This window comes from Xiphias gladius, chromosome 7, assembly GCF_016859285.1.
Source record: "Xiphias gladius isolate SHS-SW01 ecotype Sanya breed wild chromosome 7, ASM1685928v1, whole genome shotgun sequence".
Classification (NCBI taxonomy): Eukaryota; Metazoa; Chordata; class Actinopteri; order Istiophoriformes; family Xiphiidae; genus Xiphias; species Xiphias gladius.
The window spans coordinates 27343135-27370278 of NC_053406.1; the positions used below are offsets into that span (position 1 = coordinate 27343135).

The following is a 27144-nucleotide window of genomic DNA, read 5'->3' on the forward strand; positions in this document are numbered from 1 at the left end:
TATGGAGAGAGAGAGAGAGGCTGCATCTCTTCTCTACATCCACTGTTTCCTACTTCTCTCCTGTAAATTCAGCGTCTTCTTACCTAGTTTAAGGTGGATTCTACTTGAAGCAGAAACAAACTCACTATCAACCTGTGGAGGTGAGGAGACGCTGTGCAGACAAAAGCAGAGACAGCTGCCGATTCCGAGGACAGCCGGGATCCGAAACATGACGCGGCATTAATAACGGCGAGCGGTCGCCGGACCGGGCCCCGTAAACCTGTAAGGCTCTCTCTTCGGTTTTGATGAGTCGGCGTCAGCTGTTTGTCCTGCCGTAATATTATTTCCACACGAGCTTCACAGAAAATGTGACATTACATCCGTCAGCTGTTTATTTTAAAACTCTGATACGTATGTGCACTTCTAAGACAGAGTTCAGAGCTCAGTGTATCCCACAATTCAGTTCAGTCTGCTGCTCCCCTTCGGTCTCGGCAGTAACGAGTCTATAAACTGGTTTATGTCTGCAATTCGAAATGATCCATTTGAAGAACCAGCATCTTGGTCGTTTCAGGTGACTCCGCCAAGGTCAGTGTCAAACAACATACGCCAGACTTCGTAGAAAGAAAATTCAGGTTTATAGAAAATGATCCCGATCTGCCCCAAAACGTAACGGGTTCTTCCCCGGCCCAGGTCCCATCCCTCCGCCAAGTTCGGTACCAATCGGTTCAGTAGTTTTTCTGTGATCCTGCTGACAAACAAACCAACCAACCAACAGACACGGCTGAAAACGGAGCCTCCTTGGCCGATGTCAAAATAAAAAGTAGCAGAGGCTAAAATATCCGCTTTTAAATTCCAGTCGAATCCATGTGTTTATTGGTGTAATTCGTTTCCAATTTGCAAAAGGACAAAAGCACTAAAAGGTTAACACATAAACACACACACCATCTGTGTTGCGTTCCCACACAGTCTGTCTGAGAGGGGGAGTTTTACTGGAATCTGCTGGTAAATCACAGGAATGATAAGTGGACGGTTCCATGTAGAAACTCGGCTCGTTACTCCCGTTTCTCAGCTCATTTCTGAGTGTCAGTCTGACTCTGTACTAACGGAACGTCGGTGTGGCTGCAGAGTTTCCCACGGAGCCGCACTCGGCGCTTCTGGCACCTTCGCTTCACGAGGTTTCCCATCATTTAAAAGGAAACGGCTCACATGACTGATGTTCATGGAAGTCTCATCACATAGAGCGGGACTCTGGACATGTAGTACTCGCATGAAGCTCCAGGTGTGGACATGTGGAACAGTGAGAGTGTGAACGGGGGGTCCAGAGCACTGCCATCAGTTAAATAAAGTTTCTAAAGAAAAAAAAAGGAGACAGACCAAAAACAGAGCGGTCCACATCCCCGCTTTGGACTCGTTGTTAATGAGGTGCCGAGGCCTGCGAGCGCAAGCTCTTATTCCGCCGGCACGGACGAGCACACGTCAATACGGGCCCCGGCGTTGTGCGCTCGTGGACGCACCCACGGAAGAACCGCTGCTGAGAAAGCATCCCAGGGGGAGACACCGCCAAGTCAGCTCCCTGTGGCTCAATACTGTGGTATTGATACTATAGTTGAAGGAATGACCAGACTACTTCCTCCTCTACTGCAAATCGGCAGGAAACAGATACCAGAAGACGGCGTCTGATGCCAGGATGTGATCCTCGCACTTTTATCAGGTCCAGTAGACATGAAAGTTCCAGTTTTTGCTGCTAAAAATCGACCGTCTTAAAAACAGAAAACGTCACGTCCGCTTCCACGCAAAGTTAAACTGAAAACTAACTCACGGGTCCACCAGGCTCACCAGATTTCAAAATAAGAGCACCGAACAGACAAAGAAACCGAATGAGCGTTACAGAACAGTGGCGATGAACTGTAGGATTTCACATTTGGTCCACATGTCACCCATGCCCCCTCCCAACGGTTTTGGAAAGCGGGTCAATAAAGCGACACCTGAGTAGAGCAGATGCGTATTTTACAGGCTTTCTACTGTCAGCAGCCCCACCGGGATGCGGTCGGACCTTTGCGACTGATCTCTGGTCAGTCTGAGGGCGGCTGTGCGTTTCATCAGAACAGATGACTGATGAAAGCCGAGCTGCTCTGATAAGGCATAAGTTTAGTGGCTCCAAAGTCCCATCATCCACCTCTCCGTGACGTCTCGTCACTCAGTTTGAGCCAGTTTGATCGCCTCAGGGCGGCCTAGTGGAACCGATCCATGATGATTATCTGTTTTAAATGATCACAGTTCAGAGGATTGTTTCTTCATCGTGAGGGAGCAGCAGCTAGGATTAATGGATTGTTATGAATGTAACTGTAATCCACAGCAGTAATCACGATATGTTATACTTTAATTTGAAAAAGGTACAGGCACTGATTCTAATCCAAGACAGTGAATATCCCCTCACAGTCCGCCGGCTGTCCGTTCTGTGTGCAGAAAGACAGTCAGGTGTTCCCACAATGCCCCGGTTCTGTACATGGGAGACAGACGAAGCGGCTCGGACCGAGTCACGCAGCAATGCTCCGGCCAATCGGCAGCAGGGGGCTGTTTGGCTGGAACGGTGTTGTGTGGCGGCAAATCTGACACATGCTAACGGATTAGCGCCAATTTAAAGATTACCAGGGGAAGGACTAGGAGCGGTCTACGCTTCCTTCGCCGCCAGACCATGAGTTTCGAATGGGACTGGCTGGGGCGGCAGGCGAGAGACCGACGGCGGCGTTAAGGCGAGACCGCGGAGGGAACGACTACCGGCGGCGGCCTGACGGCGGTGTGTACTTCACAACACGATCGCATCGTCAGGAAGGAGGAAGGTCGAGAATCAGCCAAAGAGGAGAAGGTCAGAAGAACTGAAACTGAAAAACAGAAGTGCTATGATCAGGTGAGGGGGGAAGACCCGCGTTAACATCGGCGACGCTTTCCAATGGTGGAGACCGGATGGTCGGACTGGGAAAGAAATTCAGCCTGGATTTATCCGCTGGGATACAAGGAGAGGGCAAGTAAAGAGACTGACGGGGCCGGTAAAAACTTTATGGATGTTATTGTCGGTCCACTGAACCGCCGATGAGGCCGCCCACTGGGATTTGTCCCGGTAGTCCTGATGGCCAGTCCAACTATGTTGGAGAGACCTCCAAGAGTTGAGAGGAGCGGGCTGGTTTTCCAATGTTTCATAGAGCCAACAGTTTTGTTTTGTCCCGTTTGCTAATGTTGGTGACAGCTGATCCCAACTGGTTAGTTAGCAAACACGTACCAGTGTCACATGACGTTAACTTACTGGTCCCCGGACACTCGGCTACTCTCCAGTTTGACGCAGGCACATGTGCTGTAAGAGCGTTTAGCACTTTACACGAAAGACGGGTGAACAGGACACAAGTCAACAAAACAAAAAACGTTTCTTTCTGAACACAAACTACATTTCCTGACATCCATCGTTACTGACCCGTCAAATAAACAGAAACAACAACAACAGCAACGAAACCGGCGTGTGCTAAAACCAGTTTACATCACGAAGAGCGTCTCCGCGATCAGAGCGAGGCTGCTCTGTCACATCAGTGCAAATATTTTCAGCATTATTTTCCTCTGGCTGACGCTGCAGCATTACCAATACACCATCATAACTAATCACATTAGTGTCTCTCTTGTGTATTTTTCAGGTTTTGCTCAGAGTTCCTTTTTTGCCAGTCAGATATCAGGAGATTTAGAGGCAGATATTTAACATTCAGGACACACCGAGGACAGATTTCACTGTGAAATCCAGTTGTAATACCGGCAGCTTGCATAAGTTTGCCTGCGGGCCGGAGACAGACAGATGAAACGCGGTGAGGGGAACGATGTGGGCACCGGCAGAACCACAACGCATCCCGACAGACGGATCACGCCGAGCCTTCGGAACTCTACCGTAGCTGTAAACATGATTTAAGGTCGATTATCGATTGACCCGACTGTCGTTTCAGATATGGGTCTGCTCTGAGTGAGGTCACACTTACCCACGCTGCATCTGTCTCTCATTAAGTCAGAACTGTTGGCTCAGCGGTATTTGTGAGGGAAAACAGCTGTTCAGAAAAATGTAATATAATCTCTTCCCTAAAGAGGGGAATGTGGGCTCTACGGTGAGCTGCAGCTGAGCCAGGAAGGAGGTCACAGAGAACAGGACTAAAACCTTCCAGCAGGACTAAAGTGACGGAGGCTGTGATGTTGCCGCAGCAGTCGGTGAGACTTCAGATCAAGAAGAAGAAAGTTCTGGAGACAAAAGTTGAACTTTGTTCAGTTTAAACTGCAGAAGAGACTGATAAAATCCGGCCTGAAGTCCGGGGCCTCAGTTATCGAGGATGGTATTTATCAAACGTGCGCTCAGACCCCGTCTCACCTGTTCTGCACCCGTCTGCCCATTTACATAGAGCAACGCCCCCAGAACGACAAATACGGTCGACCCCAACAGTTTGGCTGGTATCACACCGGTGGTCGAAAGCAACTAAGTACATTTACTCAAGAGCTGCACCTAAGTATAATTTTGAGGTACTTGTACTTGGGTTTTTCCATTTTATGCCACTTGATACTTCTGCTCCACTACATTTATCTGACAGCTGCAGATTAAGATTTTACAGAAGAATCTCAGCATGACCTTGTCGTGTCTCAGATGTCTGAGTTTTTAGAAATTTCCCTCCCTTCATTTAAATAAACTACTGGAGACACAGTACGGTCAAATATTTTACAGAAAGGAAAGATTCAGTCCAAAGTCCAAAAATTGAATTCAAACTTGATTCTTACCTAATTAATCATCTGACGACCCCCTCAGGTTCACCTGGCGACCCTCTGGAGGGGCCCGACCCCCGGGTTGGGAACCAGTGGACTGAACTCTCTCCCTGTCTCTGACGTAGCTAAAAGCAGCTCCACCCGGAGCAGCTCCACCAGTAAAACGCTGCCGAAGCCTCCGTGTGATAATATCTCAGTCTCCGGGGCCTTTTCCTACATGATGAGTGCTTTTACTTTTGATGCTTCAAGTAGATTCTGCTGATGATACTTTTCTTACTTTTACCTATGTAGTAAAAGTAATTTCCTGGGACTTAGGGATCAGTTCACCTGCGATTTCACTGGTTTACCACTAGGAGTGATTTTAAATGTGCCCACAAAAGCAAATTATTAAATGTGAGTGTGTGTAAGAACGAGTGTAGTGACGGTTTACGGACAAAACTGTGTGTGTTGCTAATTAATGAGGGTCCTGATTTTTGAGGGTCTACGGTCTAGGGTCTGTACTGTGAGGATTTACTGCAGTTCCTCATCTTACATTATAGCAGGGCTGCAAGTGATCGATTATTCTGCTACTTTAATCGTTTTTACGATTCGTCGATTCACCGTTTTGTCCGCAAAACTGTAAAATTACAGCAAAAGAGATTCTGTTCTAATTTCCCAGACTCCAAGGTGATGCCTTCAAATGTCTTGTTTTTTCTGACCAATGGTAAAAACCCCAAAGAGACTGAGTCTACTATCACGTGAGAGGAAGAAGAGCATCAGATCCAGACGGCTGAGAGGCTGGAGCCAAGAAATGTTTGGCATTTTTGTTCAAAACCACTTCACTGCTCTTTAATTATAACTGTATACTGTACAAATACTGTGTAATGGAGTAAATGCCACCCTCCATCCCAATAATCAATAACCTCAAATCATCAGAGCTGTAAATTCGGCTGAGGACGCTGAGGTCATGTCCTCTGCATTTTTGATTAAAACTGTGGTTTTAAAAACCTGCTGGGAGCTTTAAGTCCACAAAAACCTAAGAAAGAAAACAAGAAAAACCTCAGAACTCTGTGTGTTTTGGGGGTGTGGGGGAACTGGATCTCATGACTTGAGTATTTCCACAGATCCAGCTACAGCTCTGCAGGAGAGACTGCAGCAACAAATCTTATGACAACATCACAGCCTTCCACACATAAACCGACCTGACATCTAAACATAAACGGCAGCTTTACCTGCAGGTCTCTGCCAAACTGTTGTCCGACCTGTTTGCCTTGACTGCTACTTCTAGTTTTTAATAAAGTGTGTTTATGAGTACGGGACGGGGGAAGGCAGCGGGGGAGAGTTAATGTTCGTATAAACAAAAAATTATCTGAAAATGTTCATTTGTTTTACCTAGAATATCTCGCCGTGGCAGTAAAAACCATGCTTCATCTTTTATCGTCGTGTTTAGGAAGCTCAAAGGAGCACGGAGATGCGAAGGAGAGCGATGCGTCTGTCCAGTCGGATACCGAAAGACGCGACAACGCAGAATAACCAGCAGAGATTAAAGGTTCAGTTAGAGATTCGTCAGCGTCGGGGCCTAGTGAACCGGGATCCGGAACGGACCCGTCTATCTGAGCCCTGACCTGGACGCGTCAGGTCGATCCTGGTTTCCCGTTTCAGAATCGAATGGTCCGTTTCATCCACTCGTCCACTCTGACCTCCTCTCTGGAGCTTTTCACTCAACCCAGGAGACACAAAAACCAGCCTAGCCAACAGTCGATGTCTCTGTTTAGCAGCATTTAACACGCTTTCCCTGAGGCCCACCGACTGTCACAGACTGGAGCCCACAAGGCCCCGTTCTTGGTCAGGCCTTCTGAAGCTCTGCTGGAAAATCCTGTGATTTTCTGCTGCAGGTGAGTTTCAGTGTGTCGGGGCTGTTGAAGGTCACACGGCCCGTTCCCAGTGAAGGCGTGTCCCTCCTGTTCTTTTCCATCAGGACTCTGGTTTATTACAGCCTACGATCAGTAAAACTTTAACTGACCAACGTCTAATCCGGTGTGTGTGTGCGCGTGTGCGCGTGTGTGTTTGTGTGTGTGTGTAGGTGTGTGTTTGACTCCGGATTAGGATGGCATCTCAGTGTCTAAAATGTAAATATTAAGACAGATAAAAGAACGAGGAGAGAAGTTCAACTAAAGACTGATTTTCGTGTCTCACGTTGCTTCATATGAAGAATTGGTTTTATTCAGTATTTTACAAAAAAAAAAAATACTAAAGTTGGAGAAAAATTCTCTAATTTGATGGTTTGTCACATTTTTTCTGTCTCTTTTTTTTCTGTCTTTAATCATCTTGAGATTCCTCAGATTTGTCTGGTGAACCTTTTACAGGCAGGCAGATATAACATCAACGAAGATCCTATTTTAGAAGAAAACTTCAAGTTGTGACTTTCCGAAACTCGGCGGACACACGTTCATTCTAGAGGCTTTTTGTCCCAGACTCCGGCCTTTGGCCTCACGTCCCGTGACCAGACTTTGACTGTATCTGAGCTTGTTCTGAACTCAGACTAAAGAACAGCAGAACACGAAGGCGGTCGACGACGGAAACCGGAGACTTATCCGGCTGAAGCACAACGAGTGCTTTCCTTTAAATCTACAGGAGCTGAGAAGAGAGGGCGAGATTTACAGAGGTCTCCCCTAAAGAGGAGAGAGGCATTCTGGGTTTCTAAACCGGGGACCTGACGAGGGTTAAATCAGGAACTGATGACCCGAGGCCACTTTACTGGATTCATATTGATCTATTATATATATATATATATATTTTATGTGTGAAGAGTAAACACTGGTTAGTGTTAAACCTGTTGGAAAACTGGCTGTAATACTGTTTCCTACACTTATTATTTACCTGGAGATTTATTAGTCACAACCAACCGAGGGACCGTATTTACAGAAAGGTAACAATGGAGATAAAGCAGAGTGGTAGTTTGGACGGACTCTCTCAGTGCAGGTCACCAACGGCAAAGGGGTCAAAGGTCAGACGGGCTACCGTGAAGGACAGGGGAGGGTTAGGACAGAAACAGAAGTTCTGCCATTTCTGGTTCTTTTTTCTGTCGTTCCGCAGGAAGTTAAAGTGTCTCGGTCAGCAAGTGAAAACCCAGAGGGGACAGAGGGTGGCGGGGTTATTTTTCCGTAACAGAAAGCACCGATTTACTTTATGTAGGGGTCCAGTCATTCATTGATTCATTGATTCCGCTTATTTCACTCTGGAATCACATCCAGTCGGACTCAGTGAGGAAGAGGAGGAGGACGAATAAAAAAAGAGACAGAGTGTCAGACGATAAAGAGAGGGGGACTGTGGACTTTGGTCGCTCTTCAGTCTTCTGTTTGTTTGCAGCTCTAATGAAAAGAAAACACCCGCCCTGACTCAGCAGGCTTCTGGACTGTAGGGACCTGTGAGGGTTGGTCAGTGAACGCAGCGTCTGAGCATGTCAGGGATGCCTCTCTGCTGCAGGACAAGACAAAAGCCTCTGTGGACACAAACACTGCTCCTCTCTAACGCCGTGTGACCGGCTGACGTCATCGGGCAACACGTCGAACCGGGGACGACAGCCAGAGGTTATTTCCTCACTCCCCTCTTTCCCTTAACCTCACCGATATCTGACAACTTCAGATTTTAAGCAGCGAGGACGTATTTTTAAGAACACTTCGGGGAAGATGTTGACATATTGTTTGGCATCCCAGGTTGAAGTCTCTGCTGCATATTGCTAATGTTTTCCTCTGATTGTTTCACAAATTTAACGTCTTGGTTTCCACCGAAGGAGACCATTGAGCACAGTGACGCCATGCGAAGACTGTAAAAGCTATTTTTTTGTTTTTTTTTTAAACTCGGTGTATGGTCACGCCTGAGGACGGCTCCGTTAAAAAAGAAAAGAGCTGATACGTCTGACGATAAGCACAAAGGAAGAGAAGGACTTCAGCGCTCTTGTCGACAGCGGCAGCATTTTGGGGTCTTTTAAAAAGTATCTGTGTTTTAACGTGTGATCTGCCAGTTCTCTCTTTTTTCCGCAGAAACACGATGATTCATCTGGATCTGGTGTTTTTGTCACCTGATGGATCAAGGGTCCAGTGCTCCCTCTCTTTCATCCCCGGTTTTGGTCTCCACCGGCTCCAGAGGGAAACATCTGGCTCTTCAGCTGCTAAATGCTCCGCTATGTTCACCAGCTAAGTCCAGTTACTTTAGTATTTCAGAGACAGTTTGCGTTCAATATACCAAACATCAAGATATCAGTGATCCACGTCTCCTCGAGACACTGAAAAATGCTGCACCTGGATATTTCGACGGGTGAGAGACGTTCACTTACAGCACTTTATTCGTGACCTCGGGTAGTTCAGGTACACGTAGCTGCTGAAGGTGGTCTGGGACAAATACGCCGACAGTCGGTGAGACGACGCACAAATTTGTCCTTTTTTTATTTTTTATTTAAGTGACCTAAAGCTCCCACCGTCTCTGTATCTACGGCGACTCCACCTACACCGAGGTCCTGGTCTAAAGGTTGAGAAACTCAGGTCCTTAGATCTGAAACAGCATTAACCCTGTGATTCACCCCCAGTCCACGAATCGCTGACAATTCCTGCTGTTCACAAACGCATCGTCGGCACTGAAAAGTCAAAGTCGTCCCGAGTCGGGGTTTATCTAAAGACCAGGGTCCGGGTTCAGACCGGCGACTTTACATTTTTAGACATTTTCTGACCTGATGAGGGTTTGACTTCACCGCGGGACACGGTGGTCCTGGTCCTGACCTCACCTGTCCTTCAGACCCGCAACCAACCGGTGAAATCATTCTCACACACCCGAACCGATCAGACTGGCGGAGTGAGAAAATTGATCAACCATCCTGATGATCGATTAATCGTCTGCGTCATTTTTCGAGCAAAAGCTCCTCAGACCCGAGGATTCGCTGCTTTGGTCGGGGTTCGGTTCTTTGGACCTGACATTCCCACAGGTCACCTCGGACCCAAATAAAGGACATTTGCACTCGTTTCTAACATTTCCATAGTAAAGCCTAAATGACTGATCGAGAAAAATGATCGATAGATTAACCAATAAAGTAAAAGAAGTCCGTCAGTTGCAGCCGGATGTTTTCCCTCAGACCCTCGGAGGGGTTCTGACCCTCCCGGTTTAAAGCCCGAGAGAAGCCCGGGGCACAACTTCTTTTATTCTGACGCTTGTGCGTTTCCCGTCCCCCTCACCAAACACCCGACTGTGCGCGGCTCGGCCGACTTACTGCGGGGAGTCATGGTGGCGGATCGGCGGCTCAAACCGTCACCGGGACCGGGACCGGAGCGTCGGAAGCGGCGGACACGAATTCAGCTCGTCGCGGAGGCACCCGGAGCTCCGACCAGCCTGAAGAGATGGACCAGCTCGCCGCCGTCCCTCCGTCCCTCTGCTCGGCTTCTGCTCAACAGCGACTCGACTCAACCGGCAGAGAGAAAGCGGAGAAGCGTCGGAGGGGCGGGGGGGGCGGGGGGTGTTCAGGCGCCGTCGGAAATGTCGAAATCAAAGAGGGAGCGGCGCATTATTAGCGCCACAAACTGCTGATTTGCTGGTTTGAGTTCACGATGGTTTTGATAAACCGGTCTGAAGGTCACAACCCGTCTGAGTGTCGCCGTTGACCATGTGCTTCCCTCTATGGCCCCAGTTTACCAGCTTCTCCTGGCTCCTTCCAGCGGGATGACGCTTCTGGTTTCATGAACATGACAGCGAGTTCGGTGGACTTCAGTGGCCTCCCCCCCCCCGTCACCAGACCTGGATCCAGTACGACAACTCTGGGACGTGGTAGAACGGGAGACCGGCGGCTTGAATGTGAAGCCGACAAACGACTTGATGCAGTCGTGTCAACGTGGACCAGAGTCTCCGAGGATGGTTTCCAACATCTGCTGGATTCCAGACCACGAGGCCCCGAGGCTGTTTGGGACCAGAGGGAGGAACCACCCGGTATCAGCGTGGTGTTCCTAATAAAGCGCTCGCTGAGCGACAGTGGACTAAAGAGTGACGCAGTGAGTGCAGATCTTCCAGAAAAGGAGCTGAGTGGGGAAACTGAAGGTGTCCTTCTTACACCCGCTGAAGACTGTGGCTCGCGTCCTCCATCGCTTGCGTCGGAGTAGCTTTCCGTGCGAGGTCCGTATGAACAGGAGGCCGATTACAGCGAGTTCAAATGGTACGAGCTCACACACGGGTGTCGCTTTAAGACCGGCTTGAAAAGACGGATTGTTTCTTTTATAATTCCTACGGCCATGAGACAGTTTTGTTGGGTTGAAGTTAAAACCATCCAGTCCTCCTCCGACTCTATTACGCTGGAATAAATGGACACCTGGGAGTTCTCGATAGCTCTTACACCCTGGCCATGCACCAAGAGCAACGACGGAGTCCCTCCTGGGTCCAGGTCTGGTTAAAGTCTCCCCCTCGGTTTCATTTCAGTGTCAAACAACTTCCTGTTTCTTGTTTCTTCATTTTTCTCCCAGTACTTTTAAATCCGTGACTTTTCATTCAACAAGGACCTTATTATAGTGCGTGCGTGTGTGTGTGTGTTTATACATTCCTGTAGCTGACAGTCATCGGTCAGTCAGCTGGTAAACACACTGCTCACGAAAGAGCTGACACAATACTCATTAACTCTGCTTTCAACACAGGTCAACACACACACGCACACGCACACACACACACACACACACGCACGCACACGCACACAAGCACGCATGCACACACACACACACACACGCACACACACACACACACACACACACACACACACACACACACACACACACACACACACACACACACACTAACCCCTGTCACCTTGCCCTGAGTCACAGTCGACTGTTTACTAGAAGAATCCAAACTGACATTTACTCTTCCCTCCGTGGTTGCAGGCGGCCGCTAGTGACCAGACACTTTCTTCTCGGACTCGGGCTGAATTGTTTCCTTAAAATTTGCCCTTTTGCATCAGGACTCTGGTCCAGGCAGCATGAACCAGAGTACGTGGGCGTTGGAACCTCGTCAAGTTCAACTCTGGTGCCCAAACTCTGGAGGACGGGAGGAGACAATACGACCGGTGTGCGCCTGAGACATCAGCTCAGCTCCGGTGGTTCCACGTCAACACACCTGTACCTGACTGAACCTGACTGAACCTGGCGGGAGAAAGAGAAACTAGTTGCCCGTGAGATGCAGACAGAAGATTTGCCTGTCGTCCGATCGCGGTGTATCTTAAACCCCACCGGCCCCGCTTCATTTTCATTTATACATATTGATTGTTATCGACACGTTTTGATGCCTGAACACCTGGACGCCGTCCACAGAGCAGCTCTGCTGTTAAACTGTCCCTCCGGAAACACGAAGCTTCACTTTAGCTTCACACGAACTAACGTGGCAGCAGCAAATGTTGGATTCCACCTCTGAGACCAGAGCTTGTCTTCAGAAGGGAATTAAAACTCCACAGACGCATCAGATCCAGACGCAGGCGACCAGAGACCTGCTGAGGTGCGACTCTCCGGAACCCGAAGTTACCGTTTCACCTGATGAAACGTCGAAACGTAATGAAGTCGCATTATAGCAGCCTGAAAATGTTAGCAGCTCTGGTGAGACCTCTAAAGTGAGACCTCTTCAGGCCATTCGGACTGATCCTGGCCGGCTCCAGACTCTGAATCGGGTTGTGACCGATGAGGTTTCACAAGAACGAGGCCTGAGAAAAACCTCCTCATGGTGCAAAGCGGTGTTTTCCCACATTGATCAGACTGAGGAAAGGTCAGAGTTAGAAACAGCCACATCATAACAGCCGCGACAGCAGCTGGACGCGGCCGTCGGCCTGTCTCTAAGCTGTGGGACACGTACGAGGACGTGCGGCGGTCCCTCTGTGCATCTGTGTGCCGCGGAGACACGTCCCATATCCTGTGTCTGACCACAGTCCCTCAGCTGCCGCTGGCTTTCCCTCCTTCTGTCTGATCCCAGGTCAGATGGCTGCTCCATGGAGGCTGTTGCATAACAGCCTGCACGGTTCAACATAGCTGCTCCGCACGGATGGAGACACACACACACACACACACACACACACACACACACACACACACACAGGCAGTCCACATGCCCTCTCAGAGTCGCCTCCAGCTCCATCTGACAGCACTCTTATCTTAATGAGCTGCAGAAATCCTCCAGGGTCAAAAACCGCAGACCCTCGCCGGAGTTACTCAACACTGCTCGGAGCCTCTGTTGAGTAACTCTGGTGAAACCCCCGGATCTTTCCTTTCCTGGGTCTCGTGTGAGGACATTTTCATAGTCTCCCCCTGAATCCCTCTGATTGTTTCCTGAGACTTTTGTTGTATGAGTGTTCCCATGGACAGATTATGAGACACGACACGTAAAAGGGCCCGCCGCCCCTCCTACATAAGAGCCAGTCCCCGAGACTGGGAGACCGCAAGGCCGTGTCATTTGTGGTTGCTTGGTGTCTTTTTGTGCCACTCTGCGTGCCTGTCTTTCAAGTGGTTTCGTGCGTATTTGTCCCGTGTCTGTTCGCCGTCTTTCCGACAGATGAAGCTAACACTGATTTCAAACAGAGGCTCTGGACCGGGGCCCAGGCCTCGTATCCGTGTCTCACTGAAGTTACAACGTGTACAACTGTGAACATGCAACAACAAAAGAGAGAAGTGGAGACCTGGAGGTAGCGTCTCCTCTGTGTGCGTTTTTGGATATCACTTTTAACGCCAGGTCGCGTATTGTAAGGAGTGTAAGCCAGGGCTTTAGCGTTCATCCCTTTGGTCTGTGAAAAAGCCTCTCCACTGTTGTGCCCAATCGTCTGCGTAATTACTTACAAACTGAATCAATAATCACAAAAGGCTGAAATCTGGAACTTGTTCCCGGTGACACTCAAGTGTCCGCGTGACCCTGAAACTAGAACGGGAAGATTTTTACTTGAAAGTCGTTCGCAAAGGGAAGTTTTCAGTTTCAGCTGTGAAAAAGTTCAGATAAATGGAGAAAGGAGAAAGTTGAATCAGCAGCTGCAGGTTTACGAGGAGAGCGGGTTAGTGGTTGATTGAGGTCAGTGGATCAAAAAAGGAGAAGTCCCGACTATCAGAGCTCGGAGTGTGGGTTGGGACTCTGCTGCTGTCACCGCTTCAGCGAGGTTCCACCTCCAGGCCGTTCAGACACAGAATCGAAACACGAAACACAAAACTCTGCCGTTGAGGGACGGCTTCCCTGGCCCGAGCTGGGCCGTCCGCCGAGACGTGATGTTTGATCAAGAGTGGGAAGAAGAGAAATCACCGTGTCAATGACCCGTCCGTTCGGCTTTGAATCAGCGCCGATAAAGCATGTTTATTTTGCCATTTCTCAATCTGCTTTCCTTTCTTTTCCTTTGAACCACACACTTCTGAGTCTGTCTTTATTTAACACACACACTGGTCAAACACTCAGGTTAGCGGTTAAACAAACCACGGAGGAGCTGAACACTCTGGGAGCTGCATGGTTGGCCTGGAAACCACATGCCCACACCGGTCACGCTTTGATTCCGGCCCGCGTTTCGTGTCGTACCTCTCTTCTCATTTCCTGTCGGGTTTTTCCAATTAAAGAGAAAACAGTTTTTTGTCTTAAACACTCATCCTTCACTCCAGAGCGGTGGGGGAAGAAGTACTCGGATATTTCTACATGGTGGTTTAGTTCGGAGGACTTGTTGTGACCGACATGTATAGAGACCTAGGCTATTAATGTGGCACCAAACGCATCAGTCATGAGACGTGGCTCTCGCCTGCACGACATCGTATAGATGCACCAGCGTGTCCTGGCTCTGGTCTTACACGGTATCAGACCAGAACCCAATCTGGAGCGAAATTGAATAATTTAGAGATTTCCTTAACACGGGGAGCCGGACGGAGCCGTGACCCTGGAGAGAAGAACTGATCCTGGATCAAACTCGCCCCGTGCAGGCCTCAGATCGGACTGGATGTTACGTGGCTGAAACAGGAAGCGGGGTCTGACCGCAGCGTTTGCGATCTGGTGCTAGGCCGGGACTCGTACTGAGTGAGCAGGAGGTATTGACGACCTCGACTCACCCCTGATTGTATCGGTCCTTCATCACACACGTGCACACGCACACGCACGCACGCACACACACAGAATTTGAAAGGAAGGTGTCAGTCAGCACACACACCCGGCTGAGGAAACACACTCAGCGGTAACAGGAGATACTTTAATGTACTGGGCAGGATGTCAGGCTGCTGGGTAAAAGGAACAGCGCAACAGTTTTTGGGGATTTCAGTTTCTTCTCTGCGTGTCCCGTACAGAGACGCGGCTGGTTAGCCTAGCTTAGCACAAAGACTGGAAGAAGGGGGAGGCTGTCGGCCTAGCTCCGTCAGAAGAGAGAAGAATCCACCTTCCAACAGCTCCAAAGCCTGCGTGCAGGTGAGCGTCGAGACCTGGCGGTGCTACTGCCGGCAGCTTCCGTGCTCCACGGCAGCTTTAAGGCAAAGGAACCGGTACGGCAGCCGCTGAAAACTAAAGGTGAATCGGCGTCTGAGCGATCAGCTGCTCTGCAGAGGACGGAACTGGCAGATGTGCCAATGCTAATGCTAAGGCTGTAACCACGGTAACTGTGCTAGCGGTAGCCGCGACCACAGAAGACGTTAAGATTAAAATGCGGGACAAAAACTAGACTCAAATATCTAAAGCAAAAATGCTAAACACAAAAATGCTAACACATCTTAGTGTAACGTGTTAGCATGCTAACATGCTAATTAGCAGTAAACCACGTTTCATCACAGTCCGTCCGACAGTTGCTGAGACGTTTTCAGACCGGACCAACGTGGAGGACCGACAGCGTCCACGGAGACGTGAAGCCGACACGGCTGAACGTCTTTAGCCACCGATCGAGGTGTGAAGTTCCACTCTGGCACCAAAAGTGAGTGGAAGAGATGTTGTGATACTGACGGAGGTGCAGATGTGGAGAAATTCGTGCTGTTTGGAGCAGGCGTCCTTGTTCTTTGGGTCCGTGAACGCACACAGACACAAACACGCTTGCTAAAGAAACAGAACTGCAGAATCCCACCTGCACTCTCTTGGAAAGCCGGTTTTCTGGATTCTGGTGAGAACTCCTGGCATTCAGCACCGGCGCAGACAGAGACAGCAGCCGGTCCAGCGGTAATTACAGGGATCATTTTAAAGAGGTGTGAAGGTTGATATCAAGACAAAACCTGCAGGACTCCTTCATCCGCGAGTTCAGCCGGTTAAACGCCGACGCTGTTACTGACACACACCTGTTTCCATCACTTATGGGGACATTGCATTGACTTACACTGATTCCCTGGACATTTTTCTGAACCTTAAACCGAGTCTTTACTCAAAAATGCAACGTTGTGGGGACCTGCTTCTTTTCCTTAACTGGGCAGTAAAAATGGATTCGGTTGGATTATTATTATTTGGGCTACATTTTGTGCCAGTACGTCGCTTTTCCGGGAAAGTTTACATTTTCAAACTGCGAGGGAGGAGCAGGGGGGCGAGAGGTGAGGCAAGGATGCCGTGCGTCAGGTGTGAGGGACAGGAAGTTGGTCATCGTACTTTGGCTGCCGATCAACACGATCAACGGCAGCATCGAGGACGTACTGAGGTGGGCTACTGTAAAACCCTACGCAGAAATCAGAATCATAGCTCGGTCAAATCTGGACTCACAGTCACGATACACATGTTTTTAGATTCAGTGAGACTTCCCCTTCCTGAGGACATCGTCCTCCCCGATGTCCCTCCAGAATAAAGCTCCAGAAGTCCACTTAGAAACCGGAGGAAAAGGAGTCTGCAGAACTCCATTCAGAATCCTCCTGTTTTTAAGTTTCCTTCAGTATCACAGTGACCCAGTGACGGTTGTCTGAACGTCCACGGCTACGCTGAGAACAGGAGCTGATCACAGCTGGTTCAGCAGCTTTTCATTAATGTTCCCAAATGTGAACCATCATAGGCTTAAAAAAAACGGGACTCAAGTTGTAGCCCACGGCGTAACTCACTGAATCAATGGCAACATCATACGTCCTGATGCTTGTGTGTGTGTGTGTGTGTATATAATTAAGATTCAAGATATTTAGGGTTTAATGTGACATCATCCAATCGAAAATCACCTCTAGATAATATGGACAAAAAGAAAAAAGAAAAAGTGGGCCACTTCCATGGTCCCCGGCTCTGATCGGCCGACTTTTTGTGGGTCAAACCCGGCGACAGTGTTGGTCTCCCCTGCCTCATTTAGCCCCTTCGGGGTAACTCTGACACCTGAGAAAACGTCCACCTTCATTATATTTGCAGGAAGCAGCAGGAGCGATTTCATTTTAGTTGATGAGAAACTGAATTGATTTCTTGTTTTCCTGACACGACTTCTGTCTCCTGATTTGCGTCTTTCTTGTCCTGTACTTCCTGGTTTATTCAGTGGTCTGGTGCAGGTCTGCTGTGTAAGCCTGTCACCTCTGCTCTATTATTCTCTATTAGCTGTTAGCTGCTATGCTGTTGAGAGCACAGACTGTGCACATGTTTAGAACTAAACAGTGTTTTCTTCACTTGTCTCCCAGTAGACCTCTAACGTCCCCGTAAGACGAGTAATCACACACAGGGACTGAAGACGCAGCTCTTACCTTTTTCTTCTTCTGTAGCGGAGTAAAAGAAATAATCCACGTCTCCTCCTCAAGACTGCGACATCTCTGCGTCCGTGCAGTGTGTGTTTTTGTGCCTGTGTGTGTCAGCGGCCGCTCCGCCGGTTGTTCTAGCTCCACGGTGGGTTTCAGAGTGTCCTGCTGCAGCCCGGTCTCCTCAGGTTTCTACTGTGTTCTACGGGGACTCGCTCAGGCCTGACGTTCCCGTGGAAGGTTCTACCGTCCTCCTCGGTCAGCTCTGCTCTGCTCTCCCCCCGATCTGACCGCCTGCTGGGGGTTCCTTCCTGCTCTGCTCGGTCTGACGCTGGGTTTGCCCGGTTCTGCTGGGTTCTGCTGTTCTCCTGTCCGCTGTGTTCTCCCCCCGGTGTAGTGACCGGCTCTACTGGTTTCTACCCGTCTCCGCTCGCTCCTCGTTGAGCTCTGCTCGGTGTTTCCTGTTTGTTTTATTTTCTAGCTGCAGCAGGAAATGGTCATCTTTTCCTCTTCCTCCAACCACCACGTCCCCTGTCAACCCCCAGCCCCCACACACACACACACACACACACACACACACACACACCACACCCTGGACCTTAATGGACTTAATTCGTTGAATTGCCAGAACTACACACTGTACACACTGATCACGGATGGATTATGACAGAACGGGCCCCTGGACACAGACAAGTAAAAGGCCCCCACCCCTCGTGGGCCCCCCAAGGCTGAAAGAGACACAACCTGACGTTGTTTGTTCTTGTTTTGTGATTGTTTGATTGACTCTCCATGAAGGATCTTCAAATAGTCACTTCAAAACACACGCTCAGGGCCTGGGGGCCTGGGGGCCTGGGGTCCTGGGATCTCGGGGGCTCGGGGGCCTGGGGGGCCATTCGGTGACACATACAAGCCCCCCAGTGGAGCTTTAGGGTTTGTTACCTCTCTCAAAGGCACTTTGACAACGTTTGTTATCATGAACTGTCCCTGATGCTGTGAACTGACACCAGTAAAAACCGGTAAAAACCAGGCACACACACACACGCACCCACCCACACACACACACACACACACACACACACACACACACACACACACACAAAGCACCTTCAGTATCTGTTGATCTTGGGACAAAGACTGGACAGACCGTCGAGTTTCCACCAGCTGTCCCAGATGTTTCGGTCTTTGACCGTCAGGAAGGAGCGGGAACCTGAACTGAGTAAATCCGCCAGACGACACGCTGAACCGCTGCTCAGTCACCGCCGGAGTCCTGGAGGGAAACGACCCCAACAAATCCAGTGAAACGCCGACGGTCAGGTGCTCTTGGACCAAAACAAACGCGACACCCGGCAGCTTGGACTCTTTCTGTGCAGAGATGTTTGTGCAGAAAAGGCAAAAAAAAGAAGCTCAGAGTTTGGCTGAGATCCCGATGGACCGTCAGTAATTTAATAACAATAATGAATTTCATTCAGAAAACAGAGGATTCAAAGTCACTCGAAGACTCAATTAGCAAAAAGAGTCAGACACAGAAACAAAACAACAGAAAAAATACAGACAGATAAAAGACGATCTGTGGCGGAGAGTTCAATGTCCACGGGGAGGGAGTTCCTGGGGGGGCAGCGATGGAGCAGGCGGAGGTTCCCCTGCTGGGGAGTGACAAGGGAAGAAGACTTGGTTTCCCTCGTGGTGCTGATGGGACGTGTCACAGCGATGAACCTTTCCTTGAAATGATCATGAAACGCTCTGGGTTCCTCACTCGTCGTGTTCGACGCAGGTTCAGTCTGTGACTGAGTCGTTTGTTTCTCCTCCGTCAAAAGGTTGGTGGAGAAAAGACTCGTCCTCGTCACATCGGTCTCACAGTCCGCAGAGGCACAGGACCTACGTTACTGCTACGGGTGATGCTTTTATTCTGAAGGCAACGTTCGCTTCCGCCGCCTTTGTCCGTGTTTCCCGCCGTTTTTTACAGTTCGACGACAACTGTAACCGTTTAGCCTCAGGCTGCACCTAATGACTGTTTTCATCATCCATTAATCTGCCGATCATTTTTTCCATTAACCGATCAATGGCTTAGTCTATGAAACGTCAGAAAAAGGTCCAAAACACGGAAGGCGACGTCTCAAACGTCCAAAAGCCCAAAAAGACTTTGTCCCCGGGGACAAATCCTGTCATCTGGGAGGCTGGACTCCGAGAACGTTTGACGCTGCGTCACTGTAGCTTCCCAGCGGTTATTTCTCTGTCGATGCACCGATCGACCAATGAGCCGGTGGCGTCGGCTGCGGTTCACCCGCAGGAAACATCCCGCAGGTGTTTGCTTGAGCTGCTGAAGCGGCGACACCAACGCAGCCTGCGATTTTTACGCAAAACTCCGACGCGCGTTAAAAAAATACGTCTAAATTTTAAATCCGTCATTTTTATCCAGATAACTGACGTCCTGCAACCAGGCCGAGTGACCGGATCTACCGCCGGAGGCGTCTCAGATTTTTGTCCCAGTGACGGGGGCTCGCAGCATCCTCGCCTCACCCTGCCCCCAGGCCACCTTCAACTCCCCCCGCTCCCTTTTCGGGGCCCTTACGCTTATTACAACCGGAATTTGTGCCAAAAATGCATTTTCATGGTTTCTTTTCAAAGGTGAAAGTCGGAGTCTGACCGCGCGTCTCAGGGCGGAGCCTGTATTGGATTTCCCTCCGTTAACACGTGATGAGACGCGTTGCCGGTTTCCCTTAACGTGAAACCCGCGGGTCCCAGGACGACTCATCCGGCGGTTTCCTGCATCTTCGAAATATGAACGAAGAGCAAGTTTGAAATGTTAAATAATCGCTGAAGTAGCTTTTACTACGAACAGTTTTATAAAGACGGAAGTGACGTTGACTCTCGTTGCTGTAACAGTCGGTTTTTTTTGGTTTTTACTCATTTTACTGAAAGTAGAGTAGAAAGAAAAGTCACATGAAAACATAAATCTCCGTGAGGGAAATAAATATCATATGCAAATAAATAAATGCTGATGGGAAATAAGAAAATGTAGGTTTTTGTCTTTATTTCTGTTCCTTTATTATGTATTTGTGTATTTATTTGTTTGATTTATTTCTGCAATTATTTATTTTGCCATTTATTTATTTTTATTTTTCCTTTTTTATATACAGTTTGATTTATTTCCATATTTATTACATATTTTCGTCATTTTTTTATTCATAAATTTACTTTGTTGTGTATTTATTTACTGTTTTTGGCTAAATTTCAGTTTATTTATCTTGTCTTCATTAACTGTGCACATTTAATGACTTATATTTATTTTCCATCCGTTCACTTAGTTTCTGATTATTTTTTACAGCTATTTTCCTATTTCCTCTTTTATTTTTTTACATGTTCCTCCAAGTTTATGTATCGATATTGATATTGATATATCGATAGATTATTTATTGCCCGTTAATTTATGCCCTATTGGCAATTTTTTTACGCATTGATTTGTGTATGTGTGTATTACCTGTGTCCCAGACTTATAAATTTGGACCGTTGATCCGTCGCCATGGTTACTTTGATCAGGCTGTGTCACCTGTAGCTTCAGCAACAGCATGGGAGGCTCCGTGATTGGATGTTTGTTGCTGCAGTGCATCTTGGGAGTTGCGGTCCGCAGGCTTTTTCCTTTTTTTTAGTCAAAGAACCAGATATTTTCTGACTCGGTTGTTCATCTTTGTATCAGATGTGTTGTGATGATCGTAGATGATGGTCTGTCGCCCTCTGGTGGCACAGAGGTGAACTGCATGGTTTTACATATTCAAAATAAAAAGAATGAGACTGGATTATGAAACCCCAAAGTGTTCAGTATCAAATAATCATAGGAATAAATCCTGTAAAATAAACATAAAAAAAAATTAATCATTTGTGGAAAACACTTTGCGTCCCCCCTTTAGTCCTGTATAATCAACATATAGAGACGTGATATCTGGTTTCCTTAGTCCAGCTGTGATCAGACACCATCAGATGCCGGACTGGAGCGTCTTTGCTGGTTTATTCTATCTACTGGTGCCAGAGAGGTTTTTGCATCTCCGGAGCCTGAAATTCCCTTTTCACGACATTAAATGAGTAACGAAGGATGCAGAGTATTCGTCGCTAACTTTGACTCCTTCTTTCTTGTCTTTCTCTTGTGTTCCTGCCACTTCTCCTCCGGCTGGTGTCACAGTTTATTCCAACCGTCACTTTGATGCCATCGGATGACTGTGTTTTCGACGTTTAACCCGCGGTGTAGCATCTGTCCGGGTCGGGTTTAACAAGCGAGAATTTCTTCTGCAGAGAAATTCTCACCTCAGAATAATACTTTCGTCCGAAAGATCAAAAATCTGCTCCGTGCTGAACAAACGTCACAGTCTCCGTTGTTTCGGTTCAGGTTGGAGAGCACAAAGAAAGCTCGGACTGTGGGGAGACGGGCAGCCCGCAGGCAGAACCAGAGGGCGCAGCAAGGACTTTCCTGATTTTGTCTAGTTAATTATTGTTCACATCGACGTCCGGGTCATAATTATGAAAATCAGATAACGTTTACTCCCCTGACATTTCGTTCTCAGGACCGTTCCTGGCCTTCGACGGACAGTTACCGAGGAGGTGACTCTCTGTCAGTTCAGCTCCATCAAACGTGGTCTCACTGACCTCAGTGGCAGAACAGGAATTCACACTAAAGATAAGCTGAGCGTCAGGCCTGTTACAGGCTTCAGGAGTCACCGTTCCGAAAATAGAAAACACATCCAGGAAACATTTTATTTACAACACTTCACACACAGACAATCCAGGCATGAATCGGAGGATCGGTGCCCTTCACAAGAAAATTCATCAGTAAAAAACAAAAGCTCATCATCACACATTGGTTTAATTAGCCTTCAGAAACAAAGGGTTTCAGTCCAAAATCCAGGGGAGACTCCGACGTGATCCCGAGTCGGACTGTGGTGTTTCGGTGTCCAGCCGCCCGCGTCCGCGCTGTGACGGTGGACCAGACGGGAGGCTGCGGCGTTGGGCAGGTTCAGACGTAAGCTTTGGAGCTGCTGTCGTCGGAGGGCGGAGCTGCTCTGTAGATGCTCTGTCCTCGGCTGGTCGTGGAGTAGTTGTACGAGAACTGCCTGCGGGAGCACACGGCACAGGCGCCATATGTTAGAGGGAGCTGGAACGACTCGGCGCCACGACGGTTCCGACCGACACCGCGGCACACGTCTAAAAAGACACCCGCTGGATAAACACGTGACGCGCGTTAACGGCCAATGGGTGAATCTCGCGCTCGACGACAAAGCTGGTGAAACTAAAACCTCCGTCGATTTCAAAACAGGCGGCAAATCAAGTCGGAGCTGGAACGACCGCGACTCTACCGCCGTTGGGTTTACATAGGACGTGTTACAAAACGTAGTCTCTGCAGCAAAACAGCCGGACGTGGACCCTCCAGCGGGAATACTGGACAGTAGCGGGACCACTTGCAGCGAAGGCCTCCAGCCAGACCCGAACCGATGGTCCTGCGATAACATGGTCGGGGTCTTAAACCTCTACGCCACCTTGATGCCCCGGGATGTTCACTTTTACACACGTGGCTCAGAGCTCGGAGACCCCAACAGAGTCAGGCCAGGTCCAGACCATCTCTATTCTAGCCGGGTGTGGCAGGGTCTTCCTGTGTTACTCATGCCGGTCTCAGGTGTGCGTGTCTATCAATACGTCGCATACCTGAGTGGATCCGGGCGGCTGTCCAAATCACATTCAGTCAGTCAGGTCCAGGTGGGTCAGCTCTCATGTGTTGACCCACCTGGACCTGACTGATGCGTTTGGCCCTGTTCCGGTCCAACGCATTTTAGATCAAGTGTAATTATCTTTGGGTCCGTTCAGACCGGGACTGATCGGCGCACACCGGGTTCTGGAAAGTCTTCCCACAGGTCCGTTTTGGTTCGGGTCTGACGGTTTCTTCCAGCAGTGATGACCAGAAGCCGATGCGGATCCTGACCACCCTTCAACCTGATCAGAATCCAGCACAGTGTGTCTGTGGCAGCGGTGTTAGAGATGACCGTGTATGATACAGGGCAGCGGTTCGTGGGGCTGGTGGCGCCCCTGTGTGGACAAAGCCCAGTACTACATGTAGCGGGATGCGTTCCCGTGTGGTGCTGGGGGGTTTACCGTGCAGGGGGGACGGGGGAGGTCTTCCTGCAGGAGCAGCAGAGCATAGATCCTCCCAGTATGGCCAGAAAGGAGGCCGCCCAGCCCAGATACAGACCGGTACCCAGCTCGAACCTGCAGCACCAACACACAGCGTCGTCATCATCATCATCATCATCGCTGACAACGGCAGATGTGGAGCGTGTGTGTGTGTGTGTGTGTGTGTATGTGTGTGTGACTGACCTGACGCCGCCGTAGAGCGGGTCGTAGAAGTCCTGGATGACTCTGGCAGCGTACCAGGACACCGCCGTCAGGCTGAAGACACCTGAGAGAGAAAACTCACACTGAACATGAACTGACAGCAGAAACTCTGGTGCTGAAACACACACACACACACACACACACACACACACACACACACACACACACACACACACACACACACGACAACGCCACTGACGCCTCGTAAAGGTTCTCTTTGTAAACCCACCACAGTCCCGGAGCCACGTACCAGACAGGATGAACGTGATTCCCCCGCTCAGGGCGATCTGCTCTTTGACGTGCTCCGAGGTTCTGCCGATCTTGGTGCACTTGAGTCCCAGCACGGAGACGATGATGGAGGCCAGACCGACCAGCAGGGACAGGATCATCAGGGCCCTGCAGGTCTGCAGGTGAGCTGGGACAGAACGGCACGTAGAACACATACTTTATAGGGCTGCAGCTCACAGATGTCTGGTTCAAGGTTTCTGACCCAGTGAGTCATTAAATCCCAGGCTTTGCTTATTAGGCCCCGACTGACAGTCCAGGTGGAGCTCACACGATAAAATATCGACCAATCTCGCACTATTGGCGCCTGGGAAAGGTATCGCTATGCGCTGGAGACCAACTGCTTTTTACCTTCGCGGTGCTGGATCGAGCTTTTAAATCATTTGACTGGATCAGGTTTGTTACAACATTAAAGGGAAAACCCAGGAATTTTACAAAATGGGGTTCTTTCCGACGAGTTTAGATTTTTTGACATATTTACAAAATTCTTTTAAAAAAAAGAAACGAACGAAATGATCTGCATCTTGACATATAGATCGTTCCAGTAATAACTATGATTATTGGTGTACGTACTGTATGTGTCTATTTCTATACATATATGTTATGTTTTATTAGTTTTTGTGTTGCCCATTTATGGATTTCCTTTGCCAGACTCGATACGTTGTAGTTGTAACGCGGTTTGTTTGTTTGTTTCTGTAATTTCTTAATAAACTCAAACAATAACAATAAAAATCAGAAAAACCCAGTTTTGAGTTTTCATGCGTTGGAGTCCTCACCCGGCAGACCCAGCACCGTCTTGAACCTGCTGCACTGGACCGACCCCAGCGAGGTGGCAGCGCAGCTCATCCACAGACCTTCGAACTGCCACTGGCTGCTGCTGAGCGACTCCGCCTGACTCCTCACCTTCCACACCTGAGAGGACGTACAGCTGGACTGCAGACACCACGACACCACCCCCAGGACCAGACCCACAACCTGCAGGCCCACCGCCATGCTGCTTTATGTCTCCACACGCACACGTGGAACGCCTGCAAACACAGCAGGATGTCAACAACACCCGCCAGCTCCGAGACCAAACAAACTGCAGCACAGCAAGGGATTTTTAACTGGGAGGGGGCAGAGAGAGAGAGCGAGAGAGCGAGAGAGAGAGCGAGCGAGAGAGAGAGAGACCGCCCAATCAGCTGACACTCAGCATCCGACAGCTTACGATCTTCTGAAGTAGTTGTGGGTAACACGATAACAACTAGCTGCCTACCTTTACGTCCAGCAGTCACAGAGGACCATCATCATCCAAAGGGCAGTCTCAGCTGTTACTGTTGGGGTTCCTCAGGGTTCTGTTCTTGGTCCTTTATATTTCTACTTTACTTGTTAAAATGCAGGGCTGCAACTAGCAGTTAGTTTCATTATTGATTAATCTGCCGATAATTTTATTGATAAATTCATTAATTGCTTGGTCTACAAAATGTCATAAAATGGGGAAAAAAAAAAAAAAAAAAATCCCATCGCAGCTTCCCAGAGTCCAATGTGTCTTGTTTGGTCCAACCGAGAACCCAAAGGTATTTGGTTTGCAATGATCAAAATGAAAGAAAAACTGAAAATCCGCACATTGAAGGAGTAGGAATACATACATATATAGCTTCCAAGTAATTTTTTGTTAATTACCTGTTTCACCTGTTTCATATCCACTCATATGTAATTCTGTGTTTATAAACACTCATACGTCCCGACGTAAACGACAGATCAGACAAACAAACAGCGACTGGTGCTCTAGCGTTTCGAGCGGCAGGAATCTGTTTGGGTTTGGTTCAACCGCAGTCCGGACCGATTCCCATGCAAAGAAGATAACCCATGCAAAGAAGATTAGAGAACGAGTTTAATCAGTTAATCAGTTACATGAAACATGAAACCTTTGGATGTCACTCCACCTATCTGATCCCGCCGACCTCCACGTCCCGACCCCCACCACAGCCCTTCAATCTCAAACTACTTCCCGTTTCAGTCACACGCGCTCCGCCAAAATCTAGAAAATGAAAACTCTAAATGCATTTAATTACAATCTCTGTCTCTTTACTGCTCGAAGAGCGAGCAGTTAAAAATTCAGACGCAGAAATGCTTCAAGTCCTCAAAGGACGAATGAGTGGGAATCCATTTGGTCTCCGTCCTGTGGGGATCCGTTTTAACCTGTCCAGTCGGACACATCGGCTCTTACCGTCAGCTCAGATTAGGAGGTGGATGTGAAGTTTTGGTTGGTCTTCAGTCTCTGCTGTTCGTTCTCCTCTGCTGCCGCTTGTCAGGGTGGTTTCTGTGATGTGGAAGAGTACTCAGTGTGAACCTGATCTGGTCCTCTGAGGTCCGCCTCGGGGTCGATGAACTCTGGGAAAGGCCAAACCACCGCTGAACACACATCAGTATTGACGTTCAGGAATCCCAGAGTTTCACCTCTCGCTCTGTTTGTTGTGAGCGGGCTTCGGCCTCCGTAAAGCCACCACACCTTTCTATAATTTCACAAACCTGGAGAAAGAATGTTCAAGAAGTTATTTGTTTTTATGTCGGGGTTTCTTCTTTGATCCACCTGTATCCTCTGAACAAAATAAACCGATGCACTGAGTTTCACTAATAGTTATTCAGGCAGCCCTGAAAACATTAGAGCTGCACCGATACATCAGCCCGTATCTGCTGGTATCGGCTTATTGCGAATATGTTGCCATCGCCGATCACGTTTGTCCACCAGAGGGCACTGACGCACTGATTTTTACACTATAAAATGTTCGGCTCAGTGTGGATCTTTGTCATAGTAATAATAATTGATAAATAAATAAATAAATAGGGAATTTAAAAGATCTGCGTCAAGATTGTTTGTTTCGTGATGTGTTTATTTAAATAAGAAATTCCCATCAGCCAACGTATAGTCTTTTTCCAACTCCGTAATATCGCTGTAAGAAATTGGCCTCAAAAATCCAGTATCGGTCGGGCGTTACGATATCAATACATCAGGTCATTGATAGGTTGTAGACCAACGCATCACCATGATTAAAACCTTTGTCTGAATTACAGCAAAGTTGACCGGAGTCCAGTCCAGTGTCCTTCAGTCCAGTTCAGAGGTGAGTATTTAATATCGTCTAACACA

General features: G+C 48.6%; 2 protein-coding genes across 4 annotated transcripts in view; both read right to left on the reverse strand.

Annotated features, from left to right (window-relative positions):
• LOC120792057 (tumor necrosis factor alpha-induced protein 2-like) overlaps window positions 1–17758 on the reverse strand; it is a 54000-nt gene extending 36242 nt beyond the window's left edge. The window contains exon 1 of one of the 3 annotated variants that reach the window (XM_040131063.1): window positions 17370–17758. The gene's annotated coding sequence lies outside the window, so the exon portion shown is untranslated. Of the gene's footprint in view, window positions 1–9997; window positions 10165–10416; window positions 10542–17369 lie in introns of those variants that run through there. The other 2 variants (XM_040131066.1, XM_040131064.1) reach the window with 2 other exon arrangements.
• Window positions 17759–22256: 4498 nt separating this feature from the next.
• Window positions 22257–26761, reverse strand: cldn15lb (claudin 15-like b). The gene is made up of 6 exons (XM_040131727.1): window positions 26227–26761; window positions 24794–25045; window positions 23983–24147; window positions 23715–23796; window positions 23493–23606; window positions 22257–22459 (listed from the first exon to the last, which is right to left on the reverse strand). Exons 2-6 carry the CDS (start codon window positions 25008–25010, stop codon window positions 22363–22365), a joined length of 675 nt encoding a protein of 224 aa, XP_039987661.1. The 5' UTR covers window positions 25011–25045; window positions 26227–26761; the 3' UTR covers window positions 22257–22362.
• Window positions 26762–27144: the final 383 nt, after the last annotated feature.